Below are 16,260 nucleotides of genomic sequence, written 5' to 3' on the forward strand. Positions count from 1 at the left end.
TGCCCCGTGTTTACCTGAGGCCCATACCCTCTACAGAGCTATCTGTAACTCATTTATTCTGTAGTGATCTTTACTTGCTTTTATTATTAAGGCACTGAATAAAGGCGTTACTTATTTTGGCCCTTAGCAATATACTGCTCTGTTCAAAGTGTTAACTGTTTTGTGTGTGCATTTTGCCTCTTCAACTAATTAATAAATTCCTGGAAGACAGCTGAAGTGTGCATTTATATTTCATCTACCATATTATTATGTGCAGTATAGGTACTCAGTAAAGACTCGTATGAATGGCTGGCCAGGCTTTGATTACATTCTAATTCTATTTTTAAATTATTTAAAACCCAAACCAAGAAGGTTTATAGAAATGGATACCACCATACTTAGTCCCAGATTAAAGTGGAGAAGGATGGGCTTTCTGGATGTCAGAGAAGCAAGGTGCCTTAGGTAAAAGCTGAAAGTAGAAAGACCTGGGAAAGGAAAATCAGCCAGCATTCTGTAAAAGGAAATTTGTTTAGCTTTTCTGTGATAGATATGTGAATTGTGGTGCTATTAATGTCATTTTTGTTATGAAATGTATATTGTTTTGAATTGATAATAATAGAAATAAGTAGTTGGCATGTATCATAAAGTATTTGATTGCAGAATTCTAACTGATCTTGATTTTCTTCTTTTCCAACAACCAGATACCTCTCGTCACTGCATGAATGGACATTTGAACGTGCTTTTGTCAAATGCTTGCAAGCATGGAGACCTCATCAATGCTTTCCTCATTGAATGAGGAGTGTAAATCAGACAACTACATTGAGCCTCACTACAAGGAATGGTATCGGGTAGCTGTTGATACTCTGATTGAACACGGATTAGAAGCATACCAAGAATTTCTTGCCAAGGAACGAGTTTCGGAATTTCTAGCTGAGGAAGAAATTATTTATATTCTGAAAAATGTCAAGAAAGTTGCTCAGAGTACAACACATGGTACTGATAATTCCTATGATGATACCTCATCTTCCGGGACGTACTGGCCCATTGAGTCTGATGTTGAAGCTCCAAACCTTGACTTGGGCTGGCCATATGTGATGCCTGGACTCTTAGGGGGCACCCATATAGACCTCCTTTTTAACCCACCAAGAGTACACCTACTTACAATAAAGGAAACTGTTCGGAAGATGATAAAAGAAGCAAGAAAGGTAATGACATTTTTATTTTGAAATGAAAGGTTTTAAACATGTAGAAAAGTACAAGGAATAGTATAACAGACGTGTGCTAATCAAAGAATCTGTATATATGGGCCATACCTATTTTCAGTAAATACACTTTATTTATACGAAGGTTATACTTTCCTGTATTTTGCATATATCTGAGACAGTGGCATTAGGTCCCTGCTAAAGATGGAAATTTCTTTCTGTTCATAATGTACATACCCCCAAGAGACTTCCTGCTCCCAAAGACTAAGGTGTGTGTGGACTGGGAATAAGCTGATTTCACACAATCATAAGTCTAAACCACTTAAATTTTCTTAATCTGTAAAAGGAAATATCTTTTTGGTAGATCAGGTGAAACTCTTGGTTCTCAACAGGACTGAGTCATAATTCTTGTTCTGGATCTGATTTATGCTATTAAATAAACTATATGTTTACTTTTTTAGTTCTTGAGTTGTATGGAAACATTATAAAATGAGGCATTATAATGCAAAATTCTAAAGTAAGGCCCTGAAGTACTTAGCATTTTAAGGCCTCGGTGCTCTTTATCAAATATTTATTGTAGGCTTATAAATCTCAGAAATTCTATTTTAAAGCTCAGATAAAGCTGCAGAAATTTTCTTGTAATAAACTACTAAAAGTTACTGGGAGTTTTCTGTGTACTCTGCACCATGCTAGGCACTGTGGAGAGTACAGCAGAACTTCCCAAGCTGTTTATTGAGCTCAACCTAGAGTTTTAAAATTATGGACAAAAGGTTTTGATTTTTTAACTGTAATGTGCCTGTTTCTTCATTGCAGATACTACAAAAAAACAAAAACAAAAAACCAAACCCATTGCTGTCAAGTTGATTCCGATTCATAACAACCCTATAGGACAGAGTAGAACTGCCTCGTAGAGTTTCCAAGGAGTGGCTGGTGGATTCGAACTGCCAACCTTTTGGTTAGCAGACGAGCTCTTAACCACTGTGCAACCAGGGCAGATACTATAGGATATAGAAATTTAGGTGTGAAAGGGACCTCAGAAGGATGCACACATACATGGCATTGCTTTCTTCCATGTCACCAAGACACAGACATGCTTGGAAAAGCATGCTTTTATGAAGTACAGAAATATAAAACTCTTGAAATCTGCAGTGATGTTGTAGTTTCTCAAGACAGGCACCTAAAAGCCTATCAATTATGTTAGGGAGACACAATGTTCTGAGGCCAGTGTCAAATGTGGGCTTTGCAAAAATAAGGTAATTTTTCCTCCAACCTTCTGAGTTTAAATAATCTGTTTTAGCCATGTTGACTCCTTTAGCATGAGTACATCAAAGAAAGTACTTATCTATTACAATTGTTAAAAATTAGCTGTAGAACCAGGCACACGGTAGGTATTCAAACTTTTATTGAATGAATTGAACTAGGAGTATTTTTAAAACTACTGTCCTGTGTTCTGTAAATAAATTATACAGCTGTGTTTTGTAAAATAGCAGAATTCAAGAACAAAAGTCAAGAATATGTGAGTCCTTGTAAAAGACAAAATAATAAATATCAAGTGCTAACACTGCTAATTTCTGTTTAGAGAGAATATATGCTTTTGAACCATAGTGTTAACTAAAAATTGGAAAATACATAAGTGACAAGATTATTTTTATGGCCAACTTACTAGTTAATGAATTTACCAGTGTAGACCATAGCTAGTTTACTTAGAGGTACTGCATTTCTACGATGCATAGTATAATTCAGGGGATATTGTGAGAACTTAACATTGATCATGAGTTTTTGATTTTTTTTTTTTTCTTATGTGGCAGCTATATATTTATGAGCCGCTAAAAGTAATATCCTCTGCTTGGCCATTGTCTGCTGGTAACTCCCACTTGCATTAGCAAACTGAGGGAATTGTAGTCCATGTTATAAAACAGTAATGTAATGTTCTGCTTCTCTTCTACAAAATCAAAGATAGGAAAGAGAATTTACCTTATTTTACTTTTATTCAATTTGTATACACATATCCAAGCTGAATTCAAAGCAAGAGAATTGTTTGGAACTTGTACATTGAGTATATTACAGTGGAATATAAATCATAACAGATAATTTAGTTTTTTGGTTTTTTTTTTTTACAAAAGCACTGGAGATGTTCTGGTTTTTACCCAGATGCAATAAATATTGAAGTCAAATTGGCTATATATTATGTAATGCATGTTTCTCCAGTGTTTTTCCTATGCCACTACATCAATTGAAAAATTTTTGAAGGATTGACTAGTCTGGAAAAAAGTTACCGACCCCAATTTTTATCAATAAGATTATGTAGTCCATAACTGGACAAGGTTATGTGAGAATTTTTAAAATGAGAAGAATATTATTATGAAGAAAATCTTATGAAATACATTGATTTTAAAAGATTACATATGGCTTTCATAGCTATCATTAATTCAGCAGGTAAGTCAGATTCTTATTACGTTTTAGAATTAACAAAAGCCAATTAGTCATCATGATAGACGATCTGTTTTTGAACTATTTTCAGAGGACAGATTCTCTTTATTGGTAGTTCTCAATGAATTGTCATGGCATTATAAAGGGGATGATCCTTTTTAGTTTTTGCCTCCAAATTTCTCAGGGAGATTCTTTTGGTAACTGACACTGTAAAACTCAATGGAGATACGAAACCAAACAAGTGGGGCTAGGAGCCAGCAAAGCATAACCCAAGAAGATATCTCAGAGAAAAATTTAAATCTATTTTCACTGTTCTGTTTGTGATTGAGATAAGGCACTTATGAAAATAAATGCCATAAAACCCGTTGCCATGAAGTTGATTCTGATTCGTAAGTGCCATACTATGGAAAAATCTTAAAATAATGAAAAGAAACCAAAAGCAATCTGCTTAGAAATCCAAGCAGGTGCAATCTGATCATAACTACAAAGTAAACCTTTTGTTCCCTTGAGGTAGCAATTACAAATGATACTGTTTACCTCATCAATCTTTCTGGAAATATTTTGTATTCAAATATCATTAATGTATATGCTCTTATTTCTAGCTTATGTAATATAATCTTTGAAACATTCTGTTTTTTAAAGCAGAATATAATCTTTGTAGTATTTCAGAAATCTATAGATTTGTTTTTATTTATTCATTTTATTTTTGCCAGTGGTCACTTAGAAGTTGTTTAGAAGGTTTTTTGTTGTTGTTTTTTAATGTTTACTTGTTTTGTTTGAAAATGTTCCTTTGGGGAAATCCAAGTACAGGTAACATCTTAATTGTGCTCTAAAAGGGCCTTATTTTTATGTACTGGCTCTTTTTCTAAATTTCATTATGTGGTTGACAATTAATTACATTTGGTTCAACTTTATAAAGTCTGATAGTGTCTAGCAAAACTTTTCCCAGGTAATTATTTGTCTATCAAGAAGTGTTCCCAAGTTGACATATATATGTATATATATATTCCTAATTATTGTGAACTCCTCTTATGAAAGCATTCTCGCTAATTGCTTTAAAAATTCATCTTTCATTAATTTTTCTTCCAGCTACTTAGTGGTGGGTATCCACAGAGATAAAACTTCTGAATATAGTGAGCATGCACATGCTTAACCAGAATGCCATTTGCATCAGTTACATATTCCTAGGCTAGCTTCTTGGGTGAGATGTGAATCTTACTCTTGTGAAATATGGAATCAAGAAGATACATAAGCAAAAGTCTAGTGCGAATTAGGACAGAGTAATTCCTGAGGTGCCTTGCACTGCACCATCCAAGTTCAGGTCTTGATTGCTCCCTGAGTCACTGTTCCTGGGTGTGTCTGTTATGGCGTTGAGAGTTGTTAGTAATACAGAGAACAATTAACTACCTGTTTGCCCAACAGCCACAAAGGAAGGGAAAGGTGAACAGATGACAGGGGTTCTTTCTGGGAGCCAGCTGTACTAGACTAGAGATTTCATGACCAGGACTCTACCACTAGTTAGGGTATTGAGCAAGTCATTTCACCTCCCTAGGTATCCTTATCTATATAGTGAAAGATAGGAAGCAAAAACCTTTTAGTGTTTTTAAATCTAATGCCTCCTTCCAAATCTCCTAGTGTTTACCAACTCAGAATTATTTTAATATGTTATACTTCTTACTGAATTTGTCCATAAAATAAATAACTTTCTGGGACAGTGTATCACTGCAGTCAGCATCACTTTACAACCAAGTCCTGTCTATCTTAGCAACATGTACGTATTTATCAGTACCTGTTTTAGGCTACAATCATCTCCCTTCCAGTGTTTCCAGTTTTTATTACAAATTTCCTCTTTGCCCCATCCGTATCCCAACTCTCAGTGTGAATACTTTCATTCTTTGAATTCAAGTCAAGATTAGTTTCTTCCAGGAATTATCTTTTGCTTGGTCAGATTTAATGACATTCCTGTCCTGTGACATTAAGTTGAACATTTCTTCTCTGAATAATATGCACTATATGCTAATATATATTTATGTTTAAACTTACATGAGAAAGAGAGCGGAAGAGAAGAAGGGATTGAAGGCAGGAAAGGAGAGAGGGAGAGAGAGGGAGGGAAAGAAGGAGAGACAGATATCTTGTCAGATGCCAACTATTGCTATGTCTGAAGGACAATACTTTTCTATGCCAAACTCCTGAGATAACACATTCCTCTCAGGTAGTTCACCTACCACCTACTATCAATAACCCTGATGATATTCAGCATATGTTAACACAGTTACTTAAGTGAGAAAAAAGAGGTACTATATAGGGACTCTAACCTTATTGCAAGGTAAGAGTTTCCAGCTTCCTTGACTGACTTGATAACTTTTAAGGGCAAAAAGCTGTACCCTTCTTATTTTTGTTGTCCAAATTCAAGTAATGCTCTTTTTAAAAGAGACATCATGGAATAGTGTGAAACCTCTGAATCTTGGCATCAGTCAGGGCTGGGTTGAATCCCAGCTATTTGTATTGGACATTACAAATACAACCTCTCTGAGCTTTATTTTTATCCATTTGTAAAATGGAGATGCTAATACTCCACAGGGTCCTTGTGAGAACTGAATGAAATAGCTGACATATCTAGCATGTCGCCTGTCATATAGTTGGCACCTGAGGTGTGGTGTTGCAGTGCCTCCTCTTCTTGCATTATTCCAGAACTTTATTTTGTCAAAAAATGTATCAGTCTTATATTTTTGCATGATTTTGAAGTTGTTTTTTTAAAGTGAGAGCAACCTCTAACCAAGTTTAGTGTCTGGCAAGATAATCTCCTACTAGGAATGCCAGGTAGGATCATTAACTGTTTGTGAAATGACTATTCCTAAAAAGATTTAAGCGTATTTCTGAAATAGCATAATGATTATGTATACTGCATTAGTTGCAGAACAACACAGCATTTCCCAAATTTTATTGATTAGAGTTTTGCACTGGGTATTTACTCAACATAATTATTTGAAAATAAGACCTGCTGTGAAAACAGCTTAGATATACGTGTTGTGTATTTCAGGATTTGCAAAAAAAGGTTATCCTCCTTTGTAAAATACTGTTAAAGTATTTCAGAAAAAAATGCTAAAGTATACTCTCTTACCTAAGGACCTGAAGATCTGAAAAGATAGAGAGGTCCACTAAAAAACTAAGCAAGGGGGCCAGTTGTATAGAGCAGCAGAAAAAATTAGTCATTTCAGTCCATTTAGAACTTAAAAAGATAACTTTATTGGATTTTAAAAGACTTTACACCAGTGATTTGTATTTATGAAAAGAAACAATAAAATTTTGCAAATTTTGAAAGTTTATATCCGTTATAGAACTTTCATCTTGGCGTTGAAATTTGGTTCAAGTAACTCTTAGTTTATAAAGCATTTTTACTTACTCAGTATTTCAGATATAATCTAAAAAGTGATAAGGAATATTATTTCAGGTACATCCTACTTAGTCCTTATAGCTTAAAACTTGTGCTTTTAATAATTTTATTCTTTGTTGAAGCAAAAAAATCTAGAGAGTGTGAAAAAATTGTTACACAAGGTCTCCAACTTTTGTCGCACACCAAAGTTATCAGTAACTTAAGAATTTCAGATATTTTTCCAGACAATGTGTTATCAGTTAAACTCGATGATCATCCATGAGTTTTATTTTTAACAATTTTCATTTGAAAATAGACAACTTGGAAAAGAGTTTAAAAAGAAAAGTTAGAATTGCTTATATTTGCAAATAAATTTATCAAAAAATTTGCCTTTCTAATATTAACTTATATCTGTACTAATAGTTAGACACTTTAAAATTTGAGTTATTTTGGAGTGCATATGATTTATCTGATTAAGGGAAAAGTTCTTAAGACCATTTTCTTCACTCTTGATACTCTTAAATTCTATTTTTTCAAAATAAGCTGTCAGAGACAATTCCTGTAGGAACTGCATGGGGTGTGTGCAGTCTTTCTATTGAACTTTGAGGAATTGTTACTGACTGCATTACAAAATGTCTTAGTTATCTAGTGCTGCTACAACAGAAATTCCGCAGGTGGATGGCTTTAATAAAGAGAAATTTATTTTCTCACAGTCTAGTAGGCTAGAAGTCCAAATTCAGGGCACCAGATCCAGGGGAAGGCTAGCGCTCTCTGTCGGGGCTCGAGGAAAGTCCTTGTCATCAGTCTTCCCCTGGTCTAGGAGCTTCTCAGTGCAGGGACCCCAGGTCCAAAAGACGCACTTTGCTCCTGGCACTACTTTCTTGCTGGTATGAGGTCTCCCTGTCTCCCTGCTCGCATCTCTCTTTTATATCTCAAAAGAGATTGACTCAAGATACAACCTAATCTTATAGATTGAGTCCTGCCTAATTAACATAACTGTTCTAATCCTGCCTCATTAACGTCATAGAGGTAGGATTTACAACATATGGGAAAATCATATCAGATGACAAAATGGTGGACAATCACACAATACTGGGAATCATGGCCTAGCCAGGTTGACACACATTTTGGGGGGACACAATTCAGTCCATAACGCAAAATTTAGCCCTGTATATCCTGGGACCTCTGAAGTAGCATGCTTATTTTTATAATCATTTATATTTACTCATTTTTCTTCCTGCCCCAGGATTAAAATAGAAACCAAATACTTATTTAATTACTTATTGAAATGTGAAATATCTTTCCTAGGGAGACACCTTCAGTAGTTTGTTGGAATGGCAAAGCTAATTATCATCATAAAACATTATCATCCTAAAATCCTGAGTTATCAAGTTTGTAGCAGAATGCCTTAATAACACCTGTATTCCATAGAGATGGAATTTAGCAGTCTTATAAACTTAAATGCCTTTGGGGCCAGGGCAAAAAAAATAACTTGATGAAGAAGAATGTAGAGTGGTATTCCAACAGGGAGTGAAAGGAGCATGGCAAAAAGAAGATAGCATGACCAAACTATAGGCAGTCATTTGAAATATCAAATAAAAAATTGCTGGTAGCTAAATGAGATGATAAGTGTAGGACCTTATGTACACATTGAGACATCAAAAGTCAACGTCGATGAGAATAGGGAGATATTACTTTTTCTTTACTTGTCTCTCCCCAGTAAAATGTAAGAAGAAATGGAGATTTGCCATGAGAGCTTTTTGAGATGTTGAGGACTGTATCTCCAGTCTTAAATTTTGTATTGACACTCTTCAAATTATTTTGAAAAAATTGGTTGGCTTTTATCATCAGGAATTAAACTGGCATCTGACTTGAGTAATGGATTTATGTTATGTAATCTAGTAATAGGAGCAGGTAATATATATTTAGCACTTATGTGTCAGGCACTGTGCTAAGCATTGTACATGCATTACATTAAATTAACCTTCACAACAACCCTACGAAATATGTACTTTTATCAGCCATATTTTACTGCTTTCTTGTGATAGGTATGACTCTAGTCAGTGGTAATGGAGCAGAGTGAAACCAAGGTGATCATAATAGGAAATAGTAATAACTGCACATTCCTAAATGGAGTTATTAGGAGATCTGATTCCAAGAGTCTAGGATTGAGACCAGTTGGTGGGGAAGTGGAAGCATTGGTTTTTAAATGGGCCAGGTATAAGGCCATCATGGGATTGTTATTAAAAGTCAGAAGTAACTCACCTGGCATTGACAGAAGATTATGATAAGCAAATTAGGTATACTACCTAGAATACAGACCAGGAAATGGATTCTCTGAGTTCAAGTATAGGGGGAATTCAGACGCAATAAAGGAGCAGCCAGGTATTGAAGTTACTCTTTGGCCTCTACTGGGTTCTACTGCTAGGGAGATCATTCAGTCTCCGGCCAACCATACAAGTTAAACGTTTGGCAGCCCATTCATTCATGCCACACACGTTTATTGAGTGCGTAGTGTACATCACATACTGTTGTGATTTCTAAGAGAATAAAGTACCAGAGAAACTCTGTCCTTGAATGGAGCTTACAAAAGGGGTGAAATAGATAATAAGCATAATAAATGAGAAGTGCTATGGGGAAAAACATAAATGTGATTGTGAAAGAGAAATTGGGAGCATGCAGTTTTTAAATGACTCTTGAGCTTAGGAAAGAATGGATGAGCCTTGCCGATATTAGAGGGTGGAGCAGACTAGACAGAAAAAGTGCTTTAGGGTAGGAACATGGCTTCCAGTTTGTTAGAGGAATAACAAGGAAGGCAGTTGCTGGACCCAAAAGAGCAAAGGAGAGACAGGTAGGTGAATTCAGAGAAGTTAAATGGAGGCCAGATTGTAGAGGGCCTCATGGACCAACGTAAGGATCTTGGCTTATGCTCTGTGTAAGATGGGGAGTCAGTGAAGAATTTTAAGCCAAGGAGACATCAAATATAAACATGCTATCCTGCTAACTGAAAGGTTGGTGGTTCAAACCCACTCATCAGCTCTGCAGGAGAAAGACCTGGCAATTTGTTCCCATAAAGATTATAGACTAGAAAATCCTGTGAGGCAATTCTCCTCTTTCACATAGGGGAGCTATGAGTCGAAATTGACTCAATGGCGCCTAACAACAACAAACAACAACAAAAAATGATACCTCTGGCTGCAGTATTGAAAATTGAGTTTGGAGCATAAGAATGGGCAGATAAGTGGCTATTAAAATAATTGAAGGGAAAGATAATGGTATCTTAGATTAGGGCAATAGGTGTATTGGTTAGATTTCGAATATATTTTGAAAATAGTGAAATGCGGGCTGTGAAGTAAGTTTAGGGATAAAAGAGGACCCCAAAATTTGACCTGAGCAATTGGAGTGATAGCTTCATTTGACGTTGGCACCAGAGACATCAGACAATTGTGACAAGGAAGCAGGCACAGAGAGACCGGGCTATAGCGTCCTTCAAGTTACCATTTTTACCACAGCCTTGAAAAGGATGAGCCACATAACCCAAGCCATGGACACCTAGGCTTCAGATCTGATATAGAAATTATGGTTCATATTAGAACATAGACACATAGTGACTGGACTTAATCAGTCCTGACACTGAGGCCTAGGTAAGGGACAGAGTTTGAATTTTACTTGGATAAGATTAAAATGCAAAGGAGTTGGTTAATAGGGAGTGTGAGTTAAGAGCAAGACAGACTGGATGCTGACCCAGGACCTAAAAAAAATAGGAGCTCATTATGTACTATGCTGAGAAACGGAACCTCCCAACACTTAGTCTTTTCATACAAATTTCACCAGCAGTTATTAAGCAACTCCTGTAGGCTGAGTCAGGTGATTGAAAGATACAGAGTAAAAAATTGGGAAAGTGTCACATAGGCCCTTTCTTATGGGCCATTTTCTATTCATTTTGATGAGTAGGAGGTTTATGGTAGAGATCTTGGTGTTTTCAAGCAACAGGGAATTTGGAAAAAGTAGAGTGGAGTGGACAAAGGAAAGGCAGGGATTGTCAAAAGAGGTAAATTGAGGCCAAATTGTGGTGATCTTTTAATCCAACTTTGTGTATATGGACAGTGGGAAGTCATGAAATGTTTTTGAGTAGGACAGTGATGTCATCAGATCTGATCTTGGACATTCTAACATCAGATTTGTTTGGGTTGGTTAAAACATAGAGGAAAAAATAAAAAAGGTTTGTAACTTATATTTGAGATAGTATTCAACAGCAGGCTAATAAAGATTATAGCCTTGGAAAACCTGTGGGGGCAGTTGTACTCTGACCTATAGGGTTGCTATGTGTTGGAATCGACTTGATGGCAACAGCAATGGGTTAGATAAAGAGATGGATAGAGAGGTATGTGTGCATTCAAGTGTGTGTGTGTATATTTTAATACCTAATATGCTGTTGTTAGGTGCCGTGGACTCAATTTCTACTCATAGCTGCCCCTGGTGATCTGCTCCCATAAAGATTACAACCTAGAAAGCCCTGTGGGGAAGTTCTACTCTGTCACATGGGGTCACTGTGAGATGAAATCAACTCCGCAGCCCCCAATACCTAATATAGATCTTTGAAACAGAATGTTCATATGTATTATAACTGAGATCATATTATGTATAAACATTTACCTGCTGTTTTGTTTTTGTTTTTTCACTTAGGATTTTTCCCCATAATAAAATAATTGATTTCTTATACTGCTATGCAATGGTGTAATAAAACAGAGGACAGTGAGAGCTGCCTGCCCTGGGAGCAGGTAATAAGGAAGTTCATTGTTTGTAGGGAATTTAAGAACAATAATAAGACTGACTAAAAGTCAGTCTACTTTTTATTACAGCTTGTGCTGGCATTTGTAAACAGTATTAGTGGTAACATCCTTCTCCTCCCCAGGACAGATCTCTCCCACCACTGTCTCCACCCGTTCCCTATTTATCCTCAACCCCTTATTCCTTTAGAAATGAAGAAAACTTCTTAACTGTTTTTGTATAATCGTTAGCCACTCAAGAGTTAGTTGATTCTTGAAGATTTAAATGCAGAAAAATCAATTAAGCTTGCTTTTTTTTTTTTTTTTCCACAGATCAAAACTTTCCTTTGGCTGTATTAATTTCCTATAAATAATCACATTTCAATTTTTCCTCCATGAATTCAAACACAGGAAACATTTCAAACAAGTAAATAACTGTGAGAGGCAAAGGAATTGCCTCTTGGCTAAATATCAATCCAGTGCTACTGGAGAACCCATAACCATGAAAATAAATCAGTATGTGAGTTGTAGTGTCATATTTGAGCCTGCTGAAATTCTGAAACAGTTATTGAAAACAAGAATCTGAGATTTGTGGCCATGTGGCCTCTTTACAAATGGGCAGAGGGAAAGTGAGAGAGGTGAACAGATGTGTTCATAGTTACTCTACTTGTTGGTAACCATGAGGACTGACAGTATTCAGACCTCTTGACTTCCATTCCAAGATTCTTTTAGATCATGTTGCTTCTCTACTGGGAAGGAGAACTACATTTGTTAATGACATTAAGAATAGCTAATGTTTATTAAGTATTATGTGCGAGGCGTTGTTCTAGGCACTTTATACGTATTAACACATTTATCTTTACAACAACTCTAAAATAGATATCATTATTACCCACTTTTACAGGTGAAGAACAAAGAGATTAAGTAATTTGCCCTAGTGTTTAGCAATAGGAAATGTTAGAGCTGGTGCTTGAGCCTAGGCGGTGGGCTCAGACAGAGCCTGGCTTTTATCCATTGCAGTATGTACCTCTGATAGACCACTCCATGCAGGCATTGTGCAAACCACCTGAATTCTCAACAACCCTTTAGTGTAGGTATTATTACATTTGCTTCCTGGTTATCTGCCAGACGAAAACCAACTCATAAGCGTGGCATAAATGAGACTGTTCATGCTGAGAGCCCTCCTTACCTTTGTGCTTTCTCTCCTTGTACCTCCTTCCGCTCACCTTACACTTCAGAGCTACTGAATTTCCCAACTTGGGGCCTGGGCCTTCTTTCTTTTGTTCATTATCATTTCTCTGCTTGGAGCAACTTTTCCCATCTTTTTTGTCTCTCACTTATCTTTTAAAACTTATGTTAAATTATACTTTATTTGGGAAAGCTTTGATCAGTTCCTTTGCTATACTTTGATTAGTTGCCCTCTATACCACTGCTACCTTTATACTGTTCTCCTTCACCGTTTGATTATTAGATGGGACATATGTCATATGTTCTCCATTCTGTCAGATTACCTGTGATTCCTTACTGGACATTTTCTTTGGTGAAGTGCTCTTTTTTTTTACTAGGTTGTTTGTCTTTTTCTTATTGATTTGTAAGGATTCTTTACACTGTATATGAATTTTTTGCCAGTTACATGTATTGCAAATATCTTCTATGGCTTACTATGTCATTCTTTTAATGTTTATTGATGAATAAAAAGTTCTTAATTTTAATGTAGCCCGATTTGTTAGTCTTTTCTTTTAAGGTTTAAGGTTTAAACTTAAGTTTAAGGTTTAAACTACTTATATAAGAAATCTTTGCCCTACCCCAAGATGAAAAAGACACTCTCTTTTAGTAGCTTCTAGAAGTTCTGTTTTATTTTTCATATTTGGATTTACAAATCCATTTGGTATTCATTTATGTGTGTGATGTGAGGTCAGGGTCTGTTTTTCTCTTTTTCATATGGATAGCCAGTTGCCCCAGCACCTTTTATTGAAAAGATCATCCCTTCCCCATTACATGGCAGTGCCACTGTTATCATACCCCAGGTAACCACTTATATATGGGTATGTTTCTGGACTCTATTCTTTCAGTTGATCCATTTGTCTATTCTTGTTCCAATACCACAATGTATTATTACAGCTTCATAATGTCTTTATATCTTTGTGTAAGTCGTCCAGCTTTACTCTTCTTCACTGTTGCCTTGACTATTCCCAATCCTATGTATCCCATAGGAATTTTAGAAAAAAAGAATATTGTTGAAAATTAATTTTATGTACTAAAATATAAAGCCCGTTGTCATTGAGTTGATTCCGACTCATAGCGACCCTATAGGACAGAGTAGAACTGCCCCATAGGGTTTCCAAAGAGCAGCTGGTGGATTTGAACTGCTGACTTTTCAGTTAGCAGCTGAGCTCTTAACCACTGCACCTCCAGGGCTCTGTACTAAAATATACATGTTCATTATTTAGTAAATCAACTAAGCACCATTTTAATTTTACTCTTGTCTTGAGCTCTTCTAACATATTTATGGATGGAAACTACCCTGTATTTTATTTTTCTTTCCCGTCTTACTTTTCCAGTATTTTTCCCTGCAGTAGATGTCATAAAACTCATTATTTCAATCATAATCTCAATGAAGTTTTGTCTATAAATGCTATGTATGGTGAATACTTGTATTTCAAATAATACTATGGGCAGTCCCCAGGTTATGAACGAAGTCCGTTCCTAAAACCCATTGCCTTCAAGTCAATTCCAACTGATAGAGACCCTATAGGACAGAGTATAACTTCCCCATAGGGTTTCCAAGGAGCAGCTGGTGGATTCGAACAGCCGATCTTTTGGGTAGCAGCTGAGCTCTTAACCACTGTGCTACTACTGTAGGTAAGTCAGAACAGGTGCATACAGTTCTTATTTAGCCTTACTTTAGTGCAAGAAAAGCCTTTTAAATGATTTAAAAGCTGCACGTGCAGCAAGTGAAGGTGATTGTGATGAAGAATTTGTTGTGGAGTAGTGGTTGGTTCAGTCATTTTCAACGTGAGGGAACATTTACATAACATTAAAGCGCAGCTATGAGTTGTCCATAAGTTGGAAGTTTATAACCTGGGGACTGCCTGTACTTAAAAATAGTATTCATGTAAGGATATATGTAAATATACGCACGGCCATCGATTGGATTCAGACTTATAGCGACTCTATAGGACAGAGTAGAACTGCCTCATAGGGTTTGCAAGGCTGTAAATCTTTACGGAAGCAGACTGCCACATCTTTTTTCTGCGGAGTGGCTGGATGGTTCAAACCACCGACCTTCCAAGCGCTTAACCATTGCACTCTGGTTAAGGAGTAAGTATAGATATCCTCCGTAAATAAAGGAAGATGTTCATGTATGCATATGAATATATGCACAGACGTTTCAGTTTCTTATTATTAAGATCTTAGAGACCTGTAAATCCTTGATAATCATTTATAAAAGTTTAACTCTAGGGAGACTTTAATAATGTTTAAAGGTTCCTGGTATTAAGGCCTTATAAAATTAACTCTGTATTTTTTCAATGGCATCACAAACATCATGAAGTCATATATGATAATTTATTAGTAATAATTTTTTTATATGTAACTTTTCTCTTTTGATCTTTTTAAAAATTTTTTCCCATACAAAAGTTTATACATACATTGTTATATGACTCTAATTGCTCTCCCCATACCGTGACAGCACACTCCTCCTTTCCAGCCCTGATTCCTCATGTCCATTCAGCCAGCTCCTAACCCTCTCTGCGGTCCCATCTCACCTCTGGACAGAAGCTGCCTGTTTAGTCTCTTGTATCTACTTGAGCTAAGAGGCACACTCCTCATGAGTACCACTTTATGTCCCACAATGCAGTCCAATCCCTGTCTGAAGAGTTGGCCTTAGAAATTGTTTTAGTTCTGGGCTGATAGAGAATCCAGGGGCCATGCTTTCTGGGGTTGCTACAGTCTCAGACCATTAAGTCTGGTCTTCTTACTAGAATTTGAACTCTGCACCCCACCTTTCTCCTGCTCCATCCGGGACTCTCTGTTGTGTTCCCTGTCAGGGTGGTCATTGGTGGTACCCGGGCACCATGTAGTTCTTCTGGACTCAGGCTGAGGTCTCTGGTTTATGTGGCCCTGTCTGTCTCTTGGCTAATACTTTCCTTGTATCTTTTATGTTCTTCATTCTCCTTTACTCCAGGTGGTTGGGACCAACTGATGTGTCTTAGATGGCTGCTTGCAACCTTTTAAGACCCCAGACGCCACTCACCAAAGTAGGATGCAGAACATTTTCTTAATAAGCTTTGTTATGCCAGCTAACCTAGATGTCCCCTGAAAGCATGGTACCCAGGCCCCTACCCCTGCTACTCAGTCCCTCAAAGTGTTTGATTGTATTTAGGAAACTTCTTTGCTTTCATTTACTCCAGTTGTGCTGACTTCCCCTGTAGTGTGTGCTGTCCTTCCCTTCACCTAAGATAATTCTTATCTACTATCTAGTTAGTAAATAACCCTCATCCTCCCT

At 36.6% G+C, this 16,260-nt stretch overlaps 1 protein-coding gene across 1 annotated transcript in view; it reads left to right on the top strand.

The window, feature by feature from the left end:
- Window positions 1-680: 680 nt before the first annotated feature.
- Window positions 681-16,260, top strand: part of FAM83B (family with sequence similarity 83 member B) — a 92,581-nt gene continuing 77,001 nt past the window's right edge. Inside the window, exon 1 of the mRNA XM_004386820.3 lies at window positions 681-1,184. Within this exon, the coding sequence (XP_004386877.2) occupies window positions 729-1,184 (456 nt within the window). The 5' untranslated portion in view covers window positions 681-728. The remainder of the gene's footprint in view (window positions 1,185-16,260) is intronic.

This window comes from Trichechus manatus, unplaced genomic scaffold (assembly GCF_000243295.1).
Source record: "Trichechus manatus latirostris isolate Lorelei unplaced genomic scaffold, TriManLat1.0 scaffold00172, whole genome shotgun sequence".
Lineage (NCBI taxonomy): Eukaryota > Metazoa > Chordata > Mammalia > Sirenia > Trichechidae > Trichechus > Trichechus manatus.